The 26,824-nt window shown below is 33.1% G+C and overlaps 2 protein-coding genes across 3 annotated transcripts in view; both read right to left on the bottom strand.

Moving 5' to 3' along the window:
• The window catches only part of LOC111000268 (irregular chiasm C-roughest protein), an 88,961-nt gene extending 78,089 nt beyond the window's left edge, over window positions 1–10,872 (bottom strand). The window contains exon 1 of the mRNA XM_045628067.1: window positions 10,597–10,872. Within this exon, the coding sequence (XP_045484023.1) occupies window positions 10,597–10,663 (67 nt within the window). The 5' untranslated portion in view covers window positions 10,664–10,872. The remainder of the gene's footprint in view (window positions 1–10,596) is intronic.
• Window positions 10,873–14,044: 3,172 nt separating this feature from the next.
• On the bottom strand, window positions 14,045–25,693 carry LOC111001298 (ankyrin repeat and zinc finger domain-containing protein 1). Of its 2 annotated transcripts, none has more exons than XM_045628025.1 (11): window positions 25,359–25,693; window positions 24,822–25,031; window positions 24,503–24,663; window positions 23,185–23,463; window positions 22,483–22,705; window positions 21,337–21,549; window positions 20,413–20,633; window positions 16,607–16,764; window positions 15,872–16,013; window positions 15,037–15,189; window positions 14,045–14,205 (listed from the first exon to the last, which is right to left on the bottom strand). In XM_045628025.1, exons 1-11 carry the CDS (start codon window positions 25,480–25,482, stop codon window positions 14,065–14,067), a joined length of 2,025 nt encoding a protein of 674 aa, XP_045483981.1. In that variant the 5' UTR covers window positions 25,483–25,693; the 3' UTR covers window positions 14,045–14,064. The 2 variants fall into 2 exon arrangements, with proteins under 2 accessions (XP_045483981.1, XP_045483982.1); XM_045628026.1 differs by having other exon boundaries at window positions 21,370–21,549.
• Window positions 25,694–26,824: the final 1,131 nt, after the last annotated feature.

Below are 26,824 nucleotides of genomic sequence, written 5' to 3'. Positions count from 1 at the left end.
CAGCAAACGGGCAGGATTATTTATTGACAGATATTACAATGCTTCAAAAAAAATTATTCAATACATGAACTATTAACATATTATGTCAATCACTGCTATGAGACACCATTCAATATTTTATTATTTGGAGATTAGTGTACGTTAGCCTTAACTGCTAAATCGTGGTAAGTTGATAAAAGATAGTACACAAGAGTGTCTTCCCTTTAATAGAGACTGTAATTATTTTTTTGACACAATCTTATGTTATAATACTTGTTTTGTAAATTAGGTTAGACAAATTACTTATTAGTCTTAAGTTAGGCTCGTCTAATGATAAATTGTGCAAAGACTTATAGACAAATAGACATTAGATACAAGAGAGAATGATAGGTTTATGTGTCTAAAAATTTTACTTAGAAGAAAAAATATCCAAATCAATAATCATCAAATACCTAAGTGTGTATTCAAGATATGGAAAAATTCTGGATTATTTAATCTTTAACATCACAACTAGGCAACCATCAAACCAAAGGCATCTTAAGAATTGACCAAGCCTGGTTTACATACATTTTATTTTTCGTCCCATTCACCGGTTTGCCAACAACTTGACTGCGACAGCTTAACAATCCTGAACTAAATAAACATTTGTTCAGGCGTTTGCTACCTAAAACGGAAAGCTCGTAAAAAGCCATTAATAGATTGACACTTCCAATGTGTTTATGAACTTCACACATGTTTTAATTATCATTAAAATATTTGACAGTATTTTTAAAACAACGAGATTTGACAAATTTAGACAAAAAGGCATTTTAAATTAGACTGCGTATAATGTTTGTGATTCGTCAACAGTATCTTCAACACGTCATGTTATTCCGAGCATTTGTAAAAACATTGCATCATTCCCTGCCATTGTGACACCCCTTAAATTTCGTGTGCTTCAGTAATTAAGTTCAGTGTGTTTAAATCTTATTTTCCCCAACACATACTTATGGATAGGGATGATCCAATCACGATACCCAATGACTAATTAAGTGCCGCCCGCGCGGCAAATAATAATAAAAATCCAAATAAGATTAGTTTAAAAAACCGCCTTTACCAGGGAAGGCGAGGACCTTTACTGCGTATTTCGTTCACTCCTGTAAGCTTCAGGCGATTGACCACCCCGTGTCGGCCAAAACCCAGGTTCGAGTCTCACAGGAGACGGCCCGAGCTGAGATGTAAAGGCCTTTAAGGCCAACAGAGAAATTCCATAAAAAAAATTAAGAGTGGCCATTAACAAATATCACTAACTGTATATTTGATTGATCGAACCTACTACCTCAGGGATGAGGGTGGCACGCTCAAGCCACGAGGCCAACACTGTGCTATATAGATATAGTATTCAAATTAGTTTATTGTTATTGTGGTATTTAAAAATAAAAATTATTTTTATCTATTTGACATCCGATTTTTTTAAAGGCATTTACATCCTATATGGTCAAAATGACCGTATTTCTACCTGACTAATCGTTTACTAAGTGTTCACTTATCAACCCCAACGATAAGCGATCTTAAGGCTATCTTATACAAATGACTATCCTATCAGTATGACGCACCCTAAATATTTGCTTCCTTTTATTTATTTAAAGATACATTGTTAAATAGTACTATGCCAACTGCTGCTTTTAAAAAAGGTTAAAAAAATATCACACAACATCTTCTATTAAACAGAAATAAAATAGAGACCTAAAAATTAACAACTTGTCTTGATATTAATATAATATTGACAAATCGAAAAAACTATTTTAAACTGATGTGACATAATAAATAACTTTTAATAATAATAATATTGTTGAGTATTTACTATCAAAATATAGTCTACATCTATTAATTTTTGAATTTCGAATAAACCACAAGAATGGTATTTTTAAACGGATAAGACTTTGACATTGGCAATTCATAAGCGCTATGGCACATAACAGCTGACATATATAAAAAAAATATTCCTCGTAACTTATAAATTAAATCATAAGGACATCATTAAATCATTTATACGTATTTCCGTGGTCATAATTATAAAATGATTAACGATCTTCATACCGAAGCATAACCGATACTCGAGTTTTTTTATCGCTAAGGACGCCACTTGACCCGTTAATGATCGCTCGGAGATTTATATCTTTAATCTCTCAAACTCATCACTTTAGAAGTAAAATAAAACATGCTTATAAAATTATCGTACTATTAAATAATTAATGTAACAGATACGAATTATATATTAATCTCAAGCTCAAAAGGAACAAAAATGATGAAAGAATATTTGAATTAATTTTTATAATTAATAAGCTTTTTATTCTAATTATTCTTATTGATCATTTCCTCGCTTATTAAATGTGAATTTAAATATTTTCTCATGTCATAATTCGTCGTTTCTGGCAGATCCCAAGCAAGAATTGTGTCTTTCCATAGCAATAACCAAACAAGCAAATGCGCTGTGAAGAAGCTTATAATTTAAACTTGAAGCCAACCAAAGATTCAGCTACTGCGATATATGTGATATTATACGTAATAATACGTTTATTAAACCGTTATATAATTAACAATACTAAGATTTTTCATGTAATCAAGATTAGTTTTTGTAAATTTTGATTATTTTTTCCCATTTGAAATTGTTGTGTGTGTAAGGGTTTTTTACACATTTTAACATTAAAATTTGTATTTTTCTTATGATGTGTGTGTTGCTAACATTGAGAAGATTTTATATAAATAAATAAGCAATATTAACATAAGTATACATAAAAAATGCAGTTGGGATCCTTTTTGATGGCAACACTACCTATACTTTAGCTTGATATTAGGGTCGAACAAATTGTTCAATTATTTTCTTTGTCGACATTGTCAGGTACTTTTTTGTTCTCGTATGGCTCCCCATGCATTATGTCATCACCAAATAGCAGTGTCCCTTATAATTTAGAGGAATTTGATTTATTTTCATGAGGGCGCACTTAATGCAATCTATGAAAATATTAGGACATTTACGAGTAGGGGAGACAAAATATAATTTAAGTTATTATATCGCACTCCATTGAGATTATCAAGGTATTATTATGAAGATTTTTTAGAAGATTATGAGAACTGAATATTACTAAACACTTATTTAACTTATGTTCTTAGGTACATAGTCAATGAAACGCACTCGTAGATCAATCATTGCGTTAATTCAGCGGATAATATTAATCATATCTTAAAAGTAAGTTCATCGTTACCAAATATATATAAAATAGGACAAGTATATTAGAATATTCTTAATTTTGACGAGCAAAACTGTTTTAAGTTCTAATTACATTTCTCGACCTCATTTCATTGAGAAATACTCGCTGACCGCAGAGAACAGACCAACAGTGTCGGAAGTGTTAATAAAATTTTACTGCAGGTGTGAAAACCAAAGTCGGGCTCCTAATAGTGAATAATGGGCCAGACGCAATAATTCTTTTCCATCTTATTTCTGCAGTTTTGCTGGCGATGCATTTACGCTAACTAAAAGGTAAAAAGTATTATGTTTATCTTATAGAACAGGGGACAAAGGGGCTGGAGGTTGACATGATATTAATAATACCGCCGCCCATGGACACCTACAATGCGAGCGTCCATGGGCAGTTTTATGATAGTACAAAGTCCAGTTATAATATTAGCGTGAGCTACTAAGCTAATATTTAAAACAGTGAAAAATTATTGAATCCTGTAGTTCAATATTTTAATAGATTAAAACCGACATGAATACAGAAGTTATAAAACATTGAACGTTTTTATTAATATTTGCCTAACTTTTATCGAAATAAATCAATATACCATATGTGAAACACAAATACCCATTTCAAAGTGGAGAGTTATCGTATAGAAAATTTATGAAAGTTTTTCCATTTTGCTATGCTTGATAACATATTGACGTGCCTACAATTTTATATCCTATTCAATTGGAATAGATGGATCATGCCAATGTCCTATGCAAACCGATTTTAAAATAAATGGTGACTTTCACCAGTATAATACACGTACTAATTTGAGTGTGCGACCAACCAGGCTTCAGAAGATAAACCACTCCTTATATGGAATTTGTATTAGTTTTTACAACAAACTCCCAAGCAAAATTAGAGAGTTAAAATAAATAAATTCAAAACCCTCGTTAAAAATTAATTAATTAATAAAGCCTTTTATAAATGTGACGAATACTTAAATGATCCTAATCCTTGGGATTGATTTGCTCCAAACAATTTGTATTAAAAACTTGGCGATTGAAAAGAGTGACGAAAAGTTTCTTGCCAGTTCTTCTTACCCGCTCTAGGTCCTTGACTTGCGAACTGGTTGTAAATGTAAATTTATAATTAATTTAATTTGTTTTGTTTAACGTTCATAAGTGTACATGTTTACCTATATGAATAAAGATATTTTTGAGTTTGAAACAACTGTTGTATTAGTGTGTAACTTTACATTAGACGACACCAAAAACGATGTTCGCTGGGTCTTACATATATGTAAGCTGATCTCACTATGAGATCCTGGAGACATGAAAACAATTTGTAATACGTGATATTCGGTAAGTACAATTTGATGAGAAACAACATCTCACTCTCGCATACAGCATTCTTTTGCTCACAAATGAATGAATGCGCAATGAGTTTCGCAACTCAAATTCAAACATTTAGTAATAGCAATTACACGTAATCACGGTAATGTACCATTCTCACCTTGACTTTTATCGACAGTGGAACATCGCTCCTTGATCTGTTGAACTTTCTCACGATCGAAAGAGCACATACTACAAGTTTTATATAAGAAAACATTAGGATTTTAGCCGTGTTAATTGCTATTAACCTAAGGTCTTGGTGACTAAAGGGACTTTTGGGTAATTAACACCAAAGCAGCATTAATAAAAATCACACATGGCAATCTACTTGCCAGTAAAAGATCTAGCATGCTGATAAGCTCAAAGGTAGTACCATTTTTAATGCTAAATTAATATTCTCTTGTGCCTAGAGGCTGTAAACTGGTGCCTTGAATGGTGATGGAGTAACTGAGAGTATGACCAAAATATATACCTTTTTAGGCCTGGATCTCAGATTTATGTTTGTGTTTCGTAACATTATCGTAAACATGTCTTTAATTAATTTATTTATTTATTGAGTTTACGACATCATACACAAGTCTAAGTCTACTAATTGTTTTACAAAATCTTACATCTTAAATGTATGACAAGAATGGTAAACATAAGATTAAAAAAATATAATTAAAACATTTATATAAGACAAGACAAGCACACAAAAAAATTACCAGAAATTGTTGGTACATAAAGCCGAAACAAAAAAATAATTAGCAAAACATAACATTTATTATAATGATAGTAACTTATTTCAACTATATGGTACAAAAATATTATGGTGGTACAACTTGAATTCTCTGCCCCACATAATGGTGTGTAATTTATATGACTAAAAGGTAGAGTTTTAAATATAACATTACATTATCATCAAAGTCAATTCTTATATCATTTTTATCACGACATTATTAATATATATAAAACATTATAAAAGTAGTATACTAAAAGTAGAATTTCAGTATATATCCCTATACATACTTAATTTTTTGACATATCCAATTTCTTCCCAAGTCTACTTCGGTAGTTTTTCATTCCCGTTGACTTAAAAATATTTATGTTTTTCAGAACGAAAAGAAATGCTCCTAACGTTTTTTAGAGTTTTATTTTTAGTGTCCTAGGTTTAAGTAAAGTCCTTACCTCTTGTTGGCTCTTAATATTTATCCAAGACTAGAAATCCTCTGCTCATAAGTACTCTTACGAAAAAGGATAGCGAAGACCGTTGGAAATTATATGATTTCTAGGGAAAATTAAAAAGTCGAACACGACTACTGCTTTGCAGTCTCGTTAGCACTGTAGATATAACTCAGAAAATGGTTTTAAAAACTACTTTTACGGAATCTTTTTCGGTAAATTACTTGTTGTTACAAAAACAGTTACAATGATTTCAACGACTCTAGCTAAATTCGTAGTTCTTTTGTTTTTAAAAATGTTATACCTGGAAGACATAAATATGGAGTCACTTTGAGCAAAAAAATACAATATGTATTTTGTACTATAAAATAAATCGTAATAGTTATTATAGCTTAGAAAACCCAGTGGCGCATCGTGGCCTCAGAGTTTCTGTATGTGTTTCCTTGTGTGCCTTCTATACCAGACACACGCCACTGACATCAGGTTGTCTATGCCCACGATCTTCTCCATCACCGTACGAGCGAGTGTTAAATATGTACTAAGACGATTGCATTAGTGCCAAGCAGCGATTCGAACTTACAACCGACGGGATAAGTCTCATCCTAGAGGCACTAGGTCATCACTCTTTTAGTTGAGAATTTAATTTGAGAAAATTATTAGAAGAAATAGACAGTTTCTTATAAATTCAAAGAACTCATTACGATAATTTAAACCATACATAAACCGCCATGGAAAGTCTTCACCAGACTGGTTATCAAAAGATTTTCACTGCAAATACGTGCTCCATGTGTGAAAGTCACATTGAGAAATATAAAACCTCACCTCAGTACATTTGTATAATTAGAATTTTCTTTAGACTTTTTTAAACAGATAGTGTTCTTTGAATAAAATTATCATATTGCGATGTGTTTTAATTAGAGTTTAACTTTATTATGTTGGCTTGCTTTGGTGATTATGTGGCCGGAAGTTTTTGCTTAATACGCGATCATAGTAATAATTTATATTGCTTATAACATAATTACCAACAGTTATTCTAATACAATATAGAAATGTTTTTGTTTTGTATGTCCTGATACACGTCATTGTACGTAAATTTAATGGTTTCAGTATTAAATATGTCAAAAACATTGCATTTTTACATTTTCTGTATTTTCTTACTGTCGACATGTTCACGTAGACTTGAACTTAAAGAAATTAAAATTAAATCTAGAAATTCACGGTCACATATGAGTCCAATTAGAAAATCTTTTAATGGCCTTTGTAGAGAATTAACAAGGTCAGTTCAAGTAAAAGCGTTAACTATGTAATATCTATGGTCGTCTATAGTCTATTACGAAGGCAATTAAAAGTAAATAAATCACGAAAATGAAGAATGATCACAAGAACTTGGTTGAACGAAGTCGAAACTGTGAACTTCAATATCTGAAATAGCATTACGACGAGATATCGAAGTTACTGGAAGAACAAATTAAAAGGTCGTACGAAAATTGAGCGATATTCTCTTGTTTTTTTTAGTTTAATATTCATTATGTTTACCTTAACTTTGTTGTCTTTATGAAAGACCACAGTGTTTTATATAGGACAAGAAGTCAACGAACCTACGGGTTTTAAATGGATTGCTGCTTTTTTGAGGGAGTATGTTTTTTTAAACAATTGGAGGTTGCACCTCCCAGCGGGGATTCAAGAGAAGTAGTCGATTCCTCAGTTCGGTGGAAAGAAAATGTCTTATAAAGCGGACCGTCAAAAGTCAAGACTTACAGCCATCGAGGTTTTTTTTTTATATAGAACAGGGGGCAAACGGGCAGGAGGCTCACCTGATGTTAAGTGATACCGCCGCCCATGGACACCCTCAATGCCAGAGGGCTCGCGAGTGCGTTGCCGGCCTTTTAAGAATTGGTACAATTTAACTAATTTTAAAATACAACAGGTGATAGAAGAAAACGCATAGAGACGCAAGGTCTCTGCTTAGAGAGAGAATCAAGCCCAGTGTTTAGTCAAGCCAAGTCAACATATCTTTATTCATATAAGTTAACTAGTACACTTATTAATGTTAGTTGGAGATTGACAATTCGACAAACACTTCGCTAAATTAGGTCAAAAAGAAGCTGGTATATAATAAGTATTTTTATCAAACAATTATATTAAAATTCCTCAAAATATCGCTTTACGTTTTCCAACATAGCAATAAATATTTCGAAATAAATTTCAACTTGTAAAAATATTTTTTATATTCCGCAGGTAATTCCGCAGGTATTTCGTAATTATTTATCCGATGATGGTATCAGGCATCGACACTAGAGCCGGTTCAAGCATAGATAACAATCATTCGATTGTGTATTGTTCCAAAATTCAAAAATAACTGCACATTGGAGCTTCAATTTATCCATGATGTTATCTAGGGCTACCAATAATAGGAAAATTGTATTGTATAAAGAAGTCTTCACGTCATTATAATATAATTATCAACAACGAATACAAAAAAATAAAACTACAGGGATTGATCTATGTAGATGAGTTATTGGGTCAAACAGAAGTTAATTAAAAGTTGTGTAACAATGGTTATTGGCAGTGCGGGTGAAAAAATTCGTACATATATCTCACTCTTATGACGCCTATATAGTATATATTGTAGGTATGTCAAAATCCAATCCATTTTTTGTGATAGTACTCATCTCATGCCTGAATCACCCTGTTTACTCAATGAAATGACTTTGTTATAATCACATTTCTGGGCTCTTCTATCTACGAAGTATTTCTTTTTCTTTGATATATTGTGGTGACCCTAAAAATCGTAGGATAAAACAATAGGTGTGCACGCGCCCCGCTTGGCCATGTACCGTAGTAATTGCGTATTTGTAGACGAAATTATGCGAATTACGTCTTTCGCAACACGTTTAGGCAGAATAGATAAATTTTGTGCCGTTAATAAAACGTTATTCTAAATTCGAAACTTTTTTCTATAGCTTATACATAATTCAATAAATGCCTTCAAATGATGCGAAGATTATAGCTGTCATACAATTCTTCATGACTACTTTCATACGGTTTGTCGTAAGCCTTAAAAAAGGCTAAAAACAATCTATAGTTTGGTATAACGATATGGGGTGGCGGATGGCGAAAAATATATATGTCTAAAGAATAATTTAGTAAGGGGTCAATCAAAGGGAGGCGATTACTTATGGTGGGTCTAGTCTTGGGGTGTTGGGGTATAATAGGTAAGCCTTTTGCTGTCTATATGCAAATCTACTAGAACAATCTTCTTGCAATAAACGTCAAAACGCCATCTAGTCAGAAACAGCAGCTGCTGAAGGTTTTAACGCTAGCAGGAATTTAACAGATATCTATAAGTCTTTCTTTAACTTTAATAATGGTAAACACAAAACCAGTAGCGCCATAGCTCCTGTGGCCGCAGGTATTTATTTTTATTTCATTGGTGCTTTACCTAAAATACATACGTACAAACTACAGCATGTTTGACTAGGAAGAAAAATAAATGAATATACTAGACAAAATTACTTTCAAATTCATTTGTTATAATTACTTTTAATTCATATTACTCTGGTTACTTTAGTTTATAGCAAGTACGGCTATGTTTTTATTGTGAATATTTTAAGAACGACGATAATGTTAGGTTAATCTTAAGTATTATTCTTATGTAAGTGATATTTCTGCCTTTTTGAGAAATAATCGACCCAGTGTTAAATCCGCACATGGACAGAAGAATTTCCACCTAAAGGTTCTTTTTATTTTTTTATATTCCGATCTGCCATAGTGTCCAAAAATTTTTCATCTCTTATATTTTCCTACTAAGAAGATATTATATGTACATAAAATAAATTCATATATTATTTCCTCAGTGTTGAAAGACGCATGTTCAAGTACATTACGAGTTTAGGTAATGTAACAAATGTAGTTAAAAACAATTCAGCAAAATAAAAATTGTTTTCGGTTAGTAAGCATAAATCGCGGCTAATATAAAAAAAGACACAAAGACACACTCCATTGGGAGGTTGTACCTCAAACACAAGGAGTAAAGGTATAGATAAAATGGTACCCGATGTATTTGCCAAATGTCCACAGTTTTTTGTTAAATTTTTTGCTCGTTTAAGCGGAACCATATGTGTATGGCGGAACTTCGGCTTAATAGCCCGAAGCTCCGGTATAGTAAAAACATATAAAAAATATCATTTGGTCAAATTAAGCATAATTATAGTACCGTCTAAGAAGCCAAGGAAATGCCCGAAACGTAACAAAAGCCAATATGAACTTTGACATAATGTAAAGAAACGGAATATTGTCATTAAATAAAATGAAAATTTATATTATCTTATCAATATTTATTTTATAGTCAGGTATTATTGTAGGATCTAATAAACAGTTCTATTTTAATATTTAGTTTTCCTAGAATATATTGTACTTTCTGCATTCGTCATATTTTAACGAAAAAAATAAACATAAGAATATTTCAGAAAACAAAATTGTCACAATTGTATATTTTGATTTTTTAAAGCATGCAAACCTTAATAACGCTTAAAATACTTCTGTAGGTGAAATTTAGTAAATTTCTTTTTAAGTAAATTGTTTTATTTATTTTTGTTATGTGTTTTTGTATAAGGCAATAAATGATAAATAAATATAAATAACTAAATAAATTGTTTAATTCGTTTAGTAGAATTTAAAATTAAATATTAAAGCAATTTACTTATCTTTGACCAGAAAATAATGAGTAAATATGTTGCTGGCTGGTAAAATAATGCGATTTCATATCATTTCAGATCATAAATATAACAATACTTTTCTGTAAATAATTTAAATTGACGTTAATTAATTTCTTAAACTAAATTAAAACATACCAACTCCAAATGCGCTCACGAAAAATATAAACAGTCGCACAAAACAGTCACAGTTTAAATTCTTCATTTTTGCAGTAAATTTATTCACACTTCACATAAAAAAAATTGCCGCCATAAATGACATCTAATTTACTTGTCATGTCACACTCATAATTCGAAAAAGTTTTTATATATTTTTAAATTTAGTTCGCGCGTAACGCGTTCTATTAGCACGCGAGTAAGTTTGAAATAGCGTATAGGACGCAATGGTGATCGACCCCACCGGAACCACACTCAATGGGCTCGCGACTGCCGACTCCATGTGCACCGCACCGAAACGCGCCTTTCCCAACTTAGAGTTTACCGGCGCCTGGCGACCTATTGAACTCTATTACAAGGCAATACGGCCTAATATATTAATTTAGAAGTTTTGCGATTATTTTAGTGGTAAATTCGTAGCTTTGTAGAGCGTACGCGCATAGAAAAGCACGTTCTATTGTTGGTATTGTTTGTGATCGGAAAAACAATGAGTGCGGTAAAAAAAGGACAGATAAAGATTACGCAGTTCTAAGGAATGTGAATGTTTAACTTATAAATCACCTTAGGTTGAGTTCTTTGTAGGAATACATTAAAAAATATTTGACAATTGAAAACATCAAAGGCCTATATTTATATAAATACCAAGTAAGGCGAATTAAATTGCTTATTTTTAAAAATGTTGTGTGGTTTTATGAAACAACGGTAAAAGTGAGACTTTTTTTCACATTATACACATTTAACTAAAAAAAATTGGAATAATATTCCATTAAGGGTATAAAAAACTAATTAAATTTAATTAACAGGAAAATATTAGAATATATAAATTTTAGAATTGGGGGGCAAAAGAGGCTATGGGACGCCCAAAAAGACAGTCGTCACAACCTATGAACACCCATTATCTGTGTTACGTGTTACTTCTCTTTGAGGGAGGAGTACACTCTTACTTTAAACAGGTTGAATCACTCTGGGAAGACTTCTACCGGAAGTGGATTCCATAGTTCGCTAGTAAAAGTATGTGACTTGTGAAGACGACTGTGGAAGATTACCATCAAGGTGATGCTGATGAATTTTTTAATTGATACAGCTCGTACGGTGTTAAACGAGGGATTAACCCTAACAATTCTTCAGTACAGTCACCATAGTATATATAATATGTTAATATATATTCATATATAAACCAACCATACACGATAAATATAACGTGTGTGTAAGTGATGTTCCGTATACTTAATAATATGTAGATAATAACTATAATCTAAATGATGTGGTTCGTGTAGCATATGCCTTCAAATTATACACCGTCACCATTGCCCCGGGTAACGACTTAAAAACATCGGGATAGTAGTAATTAATGTGAAATCAGTAACATTCATCAAAAGGGCTAGAAGGTGAGTACTAAGTGCACGAACTTGACAGATCAGCGAGGTTAAGTAACACATAATGTGGCTTGTATCTGGATGGGTACCCGATACGATATTACTTCGCTTATTTACCTCCAAGTACTAACTATTTATGACGAATAGCTTTAGGAAAACCAAAATACAGTTTGAAACTTAAGAACTTAGGTAGGTACTGTTTTTTTCTAGGTGTCTTAGTTCTTCTCTCTTGTCCAAAAATGTACCAGTTTTTAAACTTTTTAGACCAGTATTGGCCTAGTGGCTTCAGCGTGCGACTCTCATACCGGAGGTCGTAGGTTCGGACCCCGGCTGTGCACCAATCTATTTTCACCAGTTTCTTTCTATGTGCATATTTAACATTTGCTCGAACAGTGAAGGAAAACATCGTGAGGGAACCTACATGTCTTAGACCCAAAAAATCGACGACGTGTGTCAGGCACTGAAGGCCGATTACCTACTTGCATATTAGATTAAAAAAATGATCATGAAACAGATTCAGAAATCTGAGGCCAAGACCTAAAAAGGTTGAAGCGCCATTGATTATTATTAATTTTTTTTTAACTTTTAACAAAATTTATTTATTTATAAATTAGTCACATCACAATTCTGAACTTTTTACAGTCAACAAAATATTGTTCTAAAATAGTATAAAACAATACGGTAAAAAATATTTAGGTGGTCGTTGAGACTTTCATTTAGGCCGGAGTTACATTCATCCTATCTATAAAAATATTTTCGCATGAAATATCAATAAGATTTAGTAACTCATGCTCATTGCTATAGTTGCGAATTTGGACCAATTCGGTATCTGGTTCAAATCTCACGTAATACAGCCATTGAACTGTTGCGTATTAGTAAAATAGTTCAGCAACACCTTAAATTGTCCTACACCTGCTCATGAAATACTTTGATAGTGACGGAAAGATTTCGCCTGTGCTATATAAACAGATTGCTCGCAGTGGACAAATAAATTTAGATTTACACATCACATCTCTAATATACAACATTTCTGGTAAATATGACTTTTAAGTAAAAGAAAATTTATATATTATTAAGTTTAACGTTTTTTTTAATATAAAATGACTATTTACTTATCGTTTCAACATTTCTTTATCGTTTGCCAGACCATCTCAACTGTCAGTATCTAATCGTTATTGAACCTTGCAAAATATACGTATGTAGATACTATATTGCACAAGTATACGTACATTGACGTACTCCTAAGTCTCAATTACCTCATCAAATTATCATCTCACAACACACAATTATTCCCTATCTTCCGATTCCTGCCAAATTCACACTTTGTTACTATGGAAAAGCGGCACTGCTTTTCGATAGATAATGTATAGCAATCCTAAATTTGCATCTTGTATAGTGGATATGCAAACTATTAAATTAACTTATTTTAGCCAGCAGATTTTGGGACAAACGAGTGATAATCCAATCGACTTATGGAACTTACAGGATCGTCACATTTTAATTTTTTGCTCGTCATATTCGTGATAATGAACTTAGCTCTGATTTTTTTTAGGTTGGAAAAAGTGTGAAATGACAAAAGTTTTAGTTATTATCACTGTAGTTAATTGTTTTATCCATACAGACTACAGTTTTTTTAATATTCTTTAGCTTGTTATTCCTAATTAATTGATTTGTATTTTTCGTGTATTTCTTTTAATATCTCCTGTATATTGTAACATATGAATGCTTATTACCTATTAGAATAAAATTATGGCAAAAAAAGGATTGGTAATCTTTACAGATGTAACAGAAAGGCATGTAAAAAAGAAGAAAAAAATCTTCAAAAATTAATTATGGGAAAAAAAGATGAGGCCCACAAGAAACCTCGAATGATGGAATAAAATGGCGAAGCAGGATTGTAAAATTGTGGCGAGGGTGTGAGACAACTAAAAGAATTTGGTGGTTGTCTACTAATGTCAAACAAACATGGACTTAATATAAACAAACTATTTTTATTATTATCTTCTAACAACAATTTTGATTTAACCCAACCACGCCCAAATAAAACACATAACTATATACAACATGTATATTTTCAAGCACTTTTATGTAGAGGTCTGACATTTCTGTGATTCTGAAGGCACTTGACTGTACAAAACTTGTATGAGTCATACTCAAAGGGCACTTTTGGTAGATTCGAAGCACAGAGGAAACATCTTGGCATATCAGCCTTGACCTGTAAAAAAACCTGAGTATTAAGACAAAATATCTATAATTAAATACCAAAAATACGCTAAGGTATGGGAAAAAACTATATATTATACTTGAAAATGCTAATGAGATTTCTACCGTAATTACAAATACATATGACTATTTTGGTATTTTCTTATATATTCATTTTACAGAATAATTAAATGAAATCATAATTGATGAGAAAGGCACTGTGGTTTTTGATAATGCTACCATAGCAGTCTTGTTTAGGAGCGCGACAAATGCATATAAAACTAACTACGCAATAGACCGTTAAACATTCCAGACGAAGTCACAGACTGGTATAGATTTTTTTAATGTACTGTGCTCTAACTCAAAAATGAACCAATTAATTGGCTTAAAATCGCCAAACTTGGTTTGGTCTTGGGTTACGGTATATGAAAACAGATGTCGCCAGTATGTCAAGTTTGCTAATGCTAACCATAGATAGCGCAATCATCAGTAATAATATCGTCACTTTACCGTCAAAGGGATGAAAAAAAAAATAAAAGTTACCAAAAAAAAATATTAATATGTCCATACTACAATATTAAACAATAACGAGTGGCAATGTACTTTGAATCCGGCTAATAAATAAATTTAAAAAAAAACAATCACGATTACTCCAAAAAAATACAAGATGCCAAGATAAATGTGTTTTCAAAGAATCCTTTCAAAATATTTTTATAAGCTATCCATTCGCTTGAAACAGAATATTAATTCTTCGTATCGTAACAGTACATTATAATATACTAAGATAATCTAAGCGAGCATAAAAACATAACTTGTACTAATATTTTTTTTTAAATCAACATACCTTCTGGGCGTCGGTTAAATGTAAGAAATGATTAGTCTTATTCTTCTCCGCTTGTTTCTCTTTCTCTCTCAATCTTTTCGCGCGTTTCTGCTGTAACTTCTTCTCTTTCTCGATCTCTAACATTTCAGGTGTTAACGGACCGGGTATTTGTGACTGGAATTAAGGAATGCAATATTTTTATAATGCATATTATCTGACAACATAGCAAATTATAAAAAAAAATAGAATTATTCGTAAAGATAAACAATAAAAAAGTGCGTGCATACAAAGTACACATGTCAGAAGTAAAACTACTTTGAAAATTATTATTATTAGTATATAGTCACCCCATGTATTTGTATATATATATTCACACTGTTTACACACGTGCTAATAAATAAAAAAATAACATAAATAAATAAAAAATCTCCGTTTACTGCAGAAGACCTTATGCGACAGTCTATCTAAAGTTCTAATATGTAACTATTAAATGAATACGTCATCAATCATTAGCGTGTATTTTTTCTTGGTCTCCCTTTCTCACTCTCTCTCAATCGTTCTCTCCCTTTTCAACAAAAACGCTGCACATCTTCGTGACGTTTTGAAAAAACTAAATCTTGGGTAGCCATCCCTAAGCTAGTGCTCTCCCTAAATCCGCCCTTAAATATCGCAAAATTATAGTCCATTCTTTTATACTTGTATCGAAATATGTATATGTTCTAGATTTATACAAGTAATTACCTTATTTGATTAACTTTTTTCACAGATCTAGAATTGTCTATGAAAATATTACAAATTTAATTAATCGCTTTGGTCATTCTGATTAATAATATATGTATATATTTGTTATAAATACCTTATTATAATTATATTTTTCGGGATATTGAGCCTGGAACATTCTGAATGCGACTCGAGTGTCGTGATGCGGTGTCGCCGCGTATGGAGTTTGAAGCTGATGATTCTTTATACACGGGTCACCGCCCGCTGTCAGGATTTGACTAAAAGATTTTTGATACAAAATAAATAATACATTTCATATAGGTTTTCAACGCTGCTTTATTTAAATCAAAATGCTAGCGACTTGGTTGAATATAGATCTTTCATCAACTGTCTAGACTCTAGAGATTCAATTAACTCTCTGATTTAATTAGTTTACTGCTACATAAATATTTTTTTTTCATGTAGGTACTGGACAGTGTTGCCCTCGTGAAGGACGTGACGTCTCATTCGTGAATTCAATATATTTGCACAATTAACACTTTACTAGAAAACAAACACCCGGTGAGAACTATTAGGCACAGAAGATCGATCACCTATTTATCTATAAAAGGAAAAATTTACCAACAATCGTGTTTTATCTGAGGCTGGTAGAGAGAGGGCAATGGATTATTATTTACACTTATAAACGTCAAATAACTATGTTAATTAGACTGCCAGTTAACCAGTTGCCAGTAAAAAAAAATCTTCACTTTAAATTAAATAATTTTTTTTTCCCGGCTGTAGACGAAATGCAGTGAATTGACAAGAAAAAAATATTATCCTCTTATAAAAGTATAAAATTTGTCTCAGATAATAGACCAGGATAACTTACGTAACCATATCCGGTTTGGCAGCGATCGCAGCCTTATGAAGGGCTGTGTTGCCATCCGTCGGATCTTGAGTGTTGCACGCCTCTTCTAAATCACCTTCCCATGTCTCAATAATTGTCTCTAGTGAATTCTGTTCATTGCCAGATATTGCTTTCCACATCTGAAATTAATATTATTTAATTGTTGAAACAAATCCTCATTGTGTTCTTTGGTTAAAGAATTATGTGCATTTTATAACTGAGTAAAAGAAAAAATGAGAACCATATTTTTTGTTTGGCACCTCTCTCAGTGATGGCAGACATAATACAGGTAATAATTGTGAATTTCTTTCTCTCTAGAAAATGAGCAATCCGGCAAAGGGGGTGATGGATGCTGGTTAGTACTAGTGGTCGGACCTAAATCTATTAACTATTTCGCGCTTTTATTAACCTTGATACTATGTTCGTTTGATATTGCGTTTCGTTCCCACATTAATGTATGTGCATACTCCTTTCACCATGCCTATTGCTGATCAAGAAAAACAAATATTTATGAATAATAATAATTAAACAAATTTTTATTTTTCTTATTTATATATTGAAGTTTATTTATTTATTTAAGTTATACTTCTTTTGGCACGTTAGGTAAAAAATATTAGAGAATATGGTACGATGCTTGCAGGCCGCCACAAAAAACCGACACCTTGAAGGTAGTGAACATTTTCTTTTGTGAAGACTTCTAAGTACACACAAGTTATATTTTTATTATTAAAATTAATTACTTTAAGATATTGTAAGATGGAGCATGATGGTATAATTTCTTACAAACGTTACGTGTATGATTGAATGAGAACTTGATTTGAGAACTGAGAGTGAGAGTCTTTAAAGGAATTTTTAAACAAATGAAAAAAAATATTTTGATAAAAAAGTTTTGAACATTAAACGCATTCAAACTTCTATTTAAGAGATGTCAGAAAATGAAGACATCGCTTCCCTCTTTCTAACCATATCTTTTTAAATTAAGACTCTAACATACGCCGATGACTTTGAGGATTTGACCTCTACTACAAACAATAATTTACTAACGCCATCTAGTCTAACAAAATAGTGAATAGTCTAACAAAACTACGTGAATACGAAACCAATTATTAGCTAAATATAAAAATTTTACAAATAAATATTGGTCTAGAAAAAATGGTGGCTGCCAATTATTTAACTAGTACATACATGATTTTTTTATATGTTTAATTCGTTCTGAGGTTAAAACTTTTTAATGTCAGTATTGCTAAAATACCGAAACCGAGTCATCATCATCAGCTGACGATGGACTCTGATGGTTGGTACTGGATCTCGAGGATGGTAAGCAGTAGACATACCGTCATTGAGCTCGTTGTAATCAGCTTAGCTAGACGATACAAGAAATGTGACTATATGAACCTGATGATGGACTCCGAAGGTGGGTACTAGGTCTCGAGGATGGTAAGCAGTAGACATACCGTCATTGAGCTCCTTGTAATCAGCTCAGCGAGACGATACTAGAAATGTGACTATATGAACCTGACAATGGACTCCGAAGGTGGGTACTGGATCTCGAGGATGGTAAGCAGTAGACATACCGTCATTGAGCTCCTTGTAATCAGCTCAGCGAAACGATACTAGAAATGTGACTATATGAACCTGATGATGGACTCCGAAGGTGAGTAGTGGACCTCGAGGATGGTAAGCAGCAGACATACCGTCATTGAGCTCGTTGTAATCAGCTCAGCGAAACGATACTAGAAATGTGACTATATGAACCTGATGATGGACTCCGAAGGTGAGTAGTGGATCTCGACGATGGTAAGCAGCAGACATACCGTCATTGAGCTCGTTGTAATCAGCTCAGCGAGACGATACTAGAAATGTGACTATATGAACCTGACAATGGACTCCGAAGGTGGGTACTGGATCTCGAGGATGGTAAGCAGTAGACATACCGTCATTGAGCTCCTTGTAATCAGCTCAGCGAAACGATACTAGAAATGTGACTATATGAACCTGATGATGGACTCCGAAGGTGAGTAGTGGACCTCGAGGATGGTAAGCAGCAGACATACCGTCATTGAGCTCGTTGTAATCAGCTCAGCGAAACGATACTAGAAATGTGACTATATGAACCTGATGATGGACTCCGAAGGTGAGTAGTGGATCTCGACGATGGTAAGCAGCAGACATACCGTCATTGAGCTCGTTGTAATCAGCTCAGCGAGACGATACTAGAAATGTGACTATATGAACCTGACAATGGACTCCGAAGGTGGGTACTGGATCTCGAGGATGGTAAGCAGTAGACATACCGTCATTGAGCTCCTTGTAATCAGCTCAGCGAAACGATACTAGAAATGTGACTATATGAACCTGATGATGGACTCCGAAGGTGAGTAGTGGACCTCGAGGATGGTAAGCAGCAGACATACCGTCATTGAGCTCGTTGTAATCAGCTCAGCGAAACGATACTAGAAATGTGACTATATGAACCTGATGATGGACTCCGAAGGTGGGTACTGGATCTCGAGGATGGTAAGCAGTAGACATACCATCATTGAGCTCGTTGTAATCAGCTCAGCGAGACGATACTAGAAATGTGACTATATGAACTTATTAATATTTAATATTAAATAAATATTAGGTAATATTTACTATAATACCACTATATTTCTTTGAGTTTATTGAAAAAATAATCAATTTCAACGATTCGTCTTCCAGTTGAAATTTTAAATATTTTTCTTGGTTCTGAAACCTACGAGTGCAGCATGTTATATCTAAGCCCGAAAATGAAATCAAAGTCAATCAGACCCAGTACCCACCTTCGGAGTCCACCATCAGGTTCATATAACACATTTCTAGTATCGTCTCGCTGAGCTGATTACAACGAGCTCAATGACGGCATGTCTACTGCTTACCATCCTCGAGATCCGGTCCCCACCTTCGGAGACCACTATCAGGTTCATATAGTCACATTTCTAGTATCGTCTCGCTGAGCTGATTACAACGAGCTCAATGACGGTATGTCTACTGCTTACAATCCTCGAGATCCAGTACCCACTTTCAGATTCCATCAGGTATCAGGTTCAGCAACTTATTTTACTTGGTTGTACAAGTTGCACTTGAAACTTGACAACTCTAAATTTGAGTTTTGTTTGGGTAGGTACTTATATACATATACTTATAACATACAATAATTTTCGAAGTTCATGTCCTCGCCTCACTTGATATTTATTTTTATATTTTGGCATTTCTAAAAAAATCCGCGGGTAAAAACTAAAATACGCAAATATTTAATTATTATTGGCTTCGACACACAAACGTAGTCCTCCCGTCGCAAAGCGTTGAGGTGGACTGAAGACAAGCCGCATGCAGGGCTCGCGGGTGTGAAATTGCGGAGGGAAGCCCATTGCGCTTGAGTTTATTTACCTTTTATTACTTTCCATGCCCAGGAAACGAATTAATACAAATTTTTTTTTATCAAAATAATAATATATGCTATATCTAATAATACGTGTAAGATTAAAATAAATCGCATAAACCGTTTTGGAGCGAATTTGTAATTTATGTCTAATCTACGGTTCGATGGTAAACTTTTTTTTGGGAAATTGGTATTGCTTTTATCTTTTTTGATTTTATCAATCGATACAGTAGGCTTCAACCCACAATATATATTTTTTTCAAATGCATATGAGCGACAGTTCTTCCAACAATTTAATTTAAACTAGGGCTAGTTGACCGATTTGAGCACTGTTCAAGCCTTAATGAAAATATAAAAAATATATTTTGTAAGTGAGATTACAAACCTTTTTAACATTCGCTGGTATTTTAACTTCGACTTTTTTCACCTTCTCTTGTTTCTCCTCTGGTTTCTTTTTCTTCTTCTTCTTTGTCTTCTTTTCTTCTAACACGCCTTGTTCGCTAACGGAGCTGCGCGCACTGACTGAATTGTTGTCAATGAGCAGGTCCTTACGAGAATTCGTTAGAACACCTTTCGAACTTTGTTCCGATAGCGTTTTTATCCAACCTATACATAAATGAATCGGTGTGATATTTATCTAATCTCATAATAGTTTCAATTACATAGGGTTTGCTGACGTCGTATATAAAACAAAAGTACTAAAATGGAAATGGGCTGGACATACTATAAGAGGAGCAGATAAATGGAGGAAAATTATAACACAATGGCAACCGAGAGGCCATAAAAGAAACCGAGGTATGCAATTTAAAAGGTGGGCCGACGAAATTTTGGAAATGGCTGGAAAGACCTGGACGAGATTGGTATACAATAAGGAAAAATCGAGGAAAATGGGGGGGCCATTGCCCGTGGGCACATAGAATCAGTTATCGTAGATTAACAAAAATAATAGCTATAATGTGTATATTTTGTATTCTGATATAAGGCTATAAATAAATAAATAAATATTACACAGAATAAAAAACAACTGCAACGAATCTCAAACAAAACTACATATTTATGATGTCGTAATCAAAAAGCATTTCTTTTAACAAAAAAGCGTTTCTTTTTCGGCGTTTTGTCTTTGTATATTATTTTAACCGATTGAACCTAGATTATATAATATGCGTAAGTCACAAATCTTTACATACATGCATAAGAACGATAAAAAATGCTCTATTAAATGCAAAATCTCAGTACTGAACGTGATTTAAGAAAAAAACAAAAAATGAAAGCTTCGCACCATCACCGATCAAAAAAGCAAAATTCATACCTACTGGAGTTTCTGAATCAATGAAACACGGACCTTCGTCTTCACTAGAGATCATCTGAGTTGGCAGCTCCCTGGGAATGCGTTCCCTGGATTTCGCCCTATCTATGGGCTTTCCTGGACTTTTTTGCGGCTTTTTGGTAACCGCCGAGTCTGGCGTCTTTGAAGTTTTGCCTGACGCCGCTATAAGCGCCTTTTGGAACAATTCCATGGTGTCTGGAGATATTTTATATAACTATATAAACATACAAAGATACCAATGTCATACGTGCACTTTACCCATGTATTTTTTTTTAGTTTTTCCCCCAGTAAGGTTGCCGGGAAGAGATTGGTCGCTAGCGACACGGCCGCCCGTTGCATTCTTTATATTTTTTATGTAAATATTGTGTTTTTTTTGTTCTTTAATGCAACGAAGCCTCAATAAAAAATATAAAATATTGATATATTCACATTAAAATAACATTGTTCTAGAACTCCTACTTTTATTTCAAAGGTTTTAAAAATTTTTTTTTGTTCTATTTTCAAAGAAATAGACTAGCTAACACATTTTAATTGAGATGGTCTAATACTACGGAAATAACTTTTTTTTATATGTTTATAGTAATTTATAAAAAAATAAAAACTCAAAATATCTTTATTAATATATTAAAACTTATTATTATTAATTATTTATAAATTGATTCTATATTAATATTTACTACAAGTTTGCAATTCAAGGGCGGAGAGCGGTTTATTCGCTAAGTTTTGAGTCATACAAATTGTTTGAACTGGAGCAAATTAACCCCAAGGATTAGGATTATTAATAAGTAAATAATCATCAAATGTATAAAAAGCTTAATTGTTTTATATACGTTTAAGGATAGCTTTGAATGTATTCAGTGATAATTCTCTAATTTTGCTTGGGAGTTTGTTGTAAAAACGAATCCAATTTCCATATATGCTTTATCTCGCCTGGTTGGTCATACGCGAGTATTATACTAGTAAAAGCTAAGAAAGTTTATATTATTTTGTACATATAGCAAGGCTTCAAATATTTATTGACCAGATAGTGTCATAATATTAAATGTTATGTTTTTTTTTGCATTTTCAAACAACATTTATGTTTTATTCAGTGTCATGTCATACACCTAGAAAAAAATAAACACTTACCATACACCTCAATACTGGCAACCGTGTCATGGACTCTCTTGACCTCTTTGTATGTCGGTTTCCGAGTTGGGAAGGGCAAAGCCCGAACCCTTAAATCTTCTCTCTTCAGCGGTGAGTTCTTGCCAAATAACGCTGCCTGATTAGTTGAGCCCACAGCCCTGTATAGGACTAGAGAACACCCTATTAGGTCTTCCGACCAGCTCGCTATAATTTCTTGCACATGCTGAAATGCGAAATTTATGAATCTCACAAATATTTGTCGATTTGGGGGAATAAGGTTTTCAACAAAATCAAATCCATAGAAAAGGTATATATTATTATGTTAAGTCAAGTTAAGCCAAAGAAAAGTGGTTTTAAGAACTATATTTACTTTACTTTTTGTTTTTTTTTTATTTTCTCTAGATTAAGGTTCTATAGATTAATATAAATATTTTTTGTTTTTTTTAATAACTTCTGGTTATGTACTTCTAGCACTCATAATTTTTTTTTATTTATTGTTTTCTTTTCTTACTAGAGTTGCCTAGAAGAGATCGCTTGTTAGGGATAAGGCCGCCTGTTGCATCCCTTGTAATTGATATATATTGTGTTATTTGTGTTTCTTTCTAGCAACAAAGTGTGAATAACTAAATAAATAAATGTGTTAGGAACCTATTACTTTGTCAACTTTCATCTGATAAAGAATGAATAACACTAAGAATATACCTCCAAGAACTGGGCCTGATTATACCGCCTCAAACTTGCTCCGGCAGATCTAGGCATATTCCCATGTTGATCTCTGGCACTTTGTGCTTGACCCTGACCACGTCTAGTAACATACGAATGGTGTGTTTTATGGACAACTGGAACGGCAGCAGAGAAGATAGCCCCAGCAAAATGTCCACCAGATACCATTAGTATGGCCCAGCGCTGGTATCCTGGTATTGTTAGACGTTGACACCGCTCTATCCAGGCATAGCCTTCGCCATCAGTTGACAACTCTTCCTAAAATTAAATTACTTCCAATGTGTATAGGGTTTCTGATATCATTATTGTACATAAAAAACTAGATGCCCGACCTGGCTTCGAACGGGTGGAAATTTATTTTTTAAACATTTTTTGTATGTATTAATATAGCTTATATTAATCAGACAAAATCTAGCAAAAAAATGGTGGAAGAATTTTTTAAATCGGTCCAGTACTTTTTAAGCTAATTCAATTTGTTAACGATATCGATAACCAAACGAATACATCAACCAATAGCGCATATTTTGCCTTCACCTCCCTTACTCTCAATCTCAATCTTTCTCAGTATAGGTCTCTCCCATCTCTCGCTCCATGATAGTGTGCGTCATGCGACGTTCGCTCTATCTTACTATCTTTCTCGATCTTTCTCACTCGGTTGATCCGGGTTTTCGCTACATGACTATTTGTTTCATACTACGTTCGCCCTTTCTCACTCTCTCCCTTAATCTGTATCAACCACTCTCTTCCTTTTCTTTGACAAAAGCGCTGGTCATATTCATGACGTTTCATCCGTAAAAATTTAACCCTCAAGCGCCTAACTTCACTTTAAAATATAAGTAAGGATGATCATGGTTGGGGCTGAGCTCACAGATTATTTCACAGTTATCTCAATCATCCCATCTTCGTCAATCATCATCATGCATCCCATTGGTAAAATCTCAACTTTACCAGTGGGAGGCCTGATTGCCTGCGCTCTATAAACTATGACATGTCTTAATGAAATCCAGGGGCTGTAGTCGTAACTAAATAAATGAATAATTACCTAAAAATTACATAATAACTAAATTTGTATGTAAACTTATTGACGTGAACTGTAATTTTCATACAAATTAAGTTTTCGATTTTCTACATACACCACTGTTAAGGCATCTTGACTAAAAATGATTAGCAGGAAGCTAACAATTGGAGTGAGGTTGCGAGCCAAAAGAATATTTGCAAAGACAATATAAATGCCACCCAAAAAAATTAAATAGTCATTAAATCAACAATTGCATAACGAAATGTAAAATGAACCAACCTTTTTATGATGCAAAATACATCTATATACACAATAAACTTGACCAGCTTGGTTGGTAAAAAATGCTTTACAATGTCTTGTTGCTGCTGCAAACAGATCACTAGCTGGTTTTGAGTTTGTACTTTCAGTTTCGGAATCACTGCCTGATACACTGGAGTCATCTTAAACATTTAAGAACTCATTAAATAAAAATTCCAGTGTTATTTTTGGTATTAAATCATGTTTTAATGTTAAATTACAACAAGTAAAAAGCACTATCAACATTCACATATTATTATGTGAATCTACTTCTTTATGTAATGAGAATCAGTAAGTTTACCTTGCCGTGTATTGAACTGTCCGAGTGTCAATGCAGACTTTCCAAATAATTTCCTTTTCAAGTTATGTGTATGCCAGTGGTGTTTATAATGTGCAGTTTGCTGGGCCCTCGTCTCAAATGGACCAACACCACAACATGAACAACAGTTCCCATCACTAGCTCCATTAATAGTTAAGGCATTGAGACGCTTTAGAACACTCTGTTCATCAACTGAAAATTTCATAACATTTATCAATAATTGATATTGTCACTGGTAACTATTAATTGCAACAAAAATCTTTCACATTAATTATATTATTAGTTACCTCTTTTACTGAAGATAATAATACAAAACTAAACTTTAATCATCTTTAAAGATCTATTAGACTTATACACTAAATATAAAACTTAACTGTGAATCATGCCCTGTGTCTGGGAAAAGTATACTTAAGTAAAATAAGAAGCAATAGATAGATATAATGACCATGCATATATAATAAATACGCAATAGTTTTATCATTCCCATAAGGAGTGCTTATAGGAAAGATAATGCCTTACCGATTTGGTGTGACTCCGTAATCATGCATGCTGCTACCTTTATGCCTTTAAGTAACTTTTCGTAATCGTCTAAATCAAAGACTCGGACCGTTTTTGGCTTTATTGAATCTGTTTTAGAAGACATTTTATATAAATTACATCACTTTATTTAAATCAACTTTTGGATAATATATTATGCAATGCATCAATTGAACACACAGTTATTTAATAATTCTAGGTCATAATGTACGTTCCCTGTGTTCTGCTGAGTGCTGAGGTCTTTCAACTTAGTTAAATAAATTGTGTAAATTTTTACACACGACCTTTCCCCTTCCCAAAACATAACCTACCTTAAGACCAGTGTTGCCAACGACACCGGGACTGAAATCGCCATTGTCACAGCAAAAGTTGCCGCATGTAGCCGAATTTCAGGATCTGTAGCCTAAAAAGATGCCAAAATATAAAAATAAAATAAAATTGCAGTGTTTATTTCACTTTAACTTTATTTATACTTAATACTATAAAAAAGTACTAGATAAAAATGTTATTTACACGTAATTTCTACTTTAAAAAGATTCTATTTCATCATTAGGATACCAACAAGACTTTCGCTGTCATTGCCATTTATGGTTTCTGATCTGCTACTACGGGCGAAAGCTTCACTGAAACTTCTAATGTTGGAGGCAGTGTACATTTTTCTGCCAGCATGTACAGCAAATACTTCTAACATTCATGTGTTCGAATTCTAAGACTTATAGCATCATCAGCATGGTTAGTTAATTTTAGTACTTAGCTTAATTTTGTATTCATAGTCTGCATCACGCCATAAATTATTTCTACGCCGGCTTTACTCAAAATAAATTTTCTACAAATAATTCTTTCCCGCCCCGAAACATACCACGAAGATTGTTGTAATATTTTTTATCTTATACAGATCTTAGAGTGATTTTTATTAATAGCGATTTATGACATGTCCCTCAAGGAGCCGTTGTCGATAAATCGCCTACGATGACCACACTGCCTAATACCTAAGTCAGATAGGTACAATAGATATATACTTATAGAACACAGATAAAAGTGAGTATACAATATTTGAGAAGTAGCATTTTTTGACAGTTAGCTTGAAGTTAAATGTCATGTGATTTTCATATGACAACCACTTCTGACAAGTCGTAAAAAATCAACGTCAAGTCTGTACGCAATGATGCCAGACTAGAAGAAATCTTCTCAAAATTGAGGGAGTTTTTTGGAGAAAATTTATCATGACCAAATTTTTTAAAGTATTCTTGAGTATGCTATCTAGCTATAGTAGGAATTGTTATTTTCATTATGTATATAAATATTAATATTATATGTATTGTATAGCAAATAGAAAATAATATTGCGGAATAGCCTGCAGTCATTTGTTTCAAGTATTTTGTTATTAATTAGAAGATTAGAAGATTAACATCAGCTGAACTTTAAACCCTGAAGCTATAATATAATAT

Source organism: Pieris rapae, chromosome 4 (assembly GCF_905147795.1).
Source record: "Pieris rapae chromosome 4, ilPieRapa1.1, whole genome shotgun sequence".
Classification (NCBI taxonomy): domain Eukaryota; kingdom Metazoa; phylum Arthropoda; class Insecta; order Lepidoptera; family Pieridae; genus Pieris; species Pieris rapae.
This window is presented reverse-complemented; position numbering and strand designations above follow the sequence as displayed.

Excerpts from the sequence above, each read along its gene's own strand:
- LOC111001298 (XM_045628025.1), bottom strand. The coding sequence starts at position 25,482 with ATGTCTTCTAAAACAGATTCAATAAAGCCAAAAACGGTCCGAGTCTTT. Across the intron at positions 24,664-24,821 it reads ACAGTTCAATACACGGCAAG|ATGACTCCAGTGTATCAGGC; the intron begins GTAAACTTACTG and ends TAAATGTTTAAG. Across the intron at positions 14,206-15,036 it reads ATTTAACCGACGCCCAGAAG|GTCAAGGCTGATATGCCAAG; the intron begins GTATGTTGATTT and ends GTTTTTTTACAG.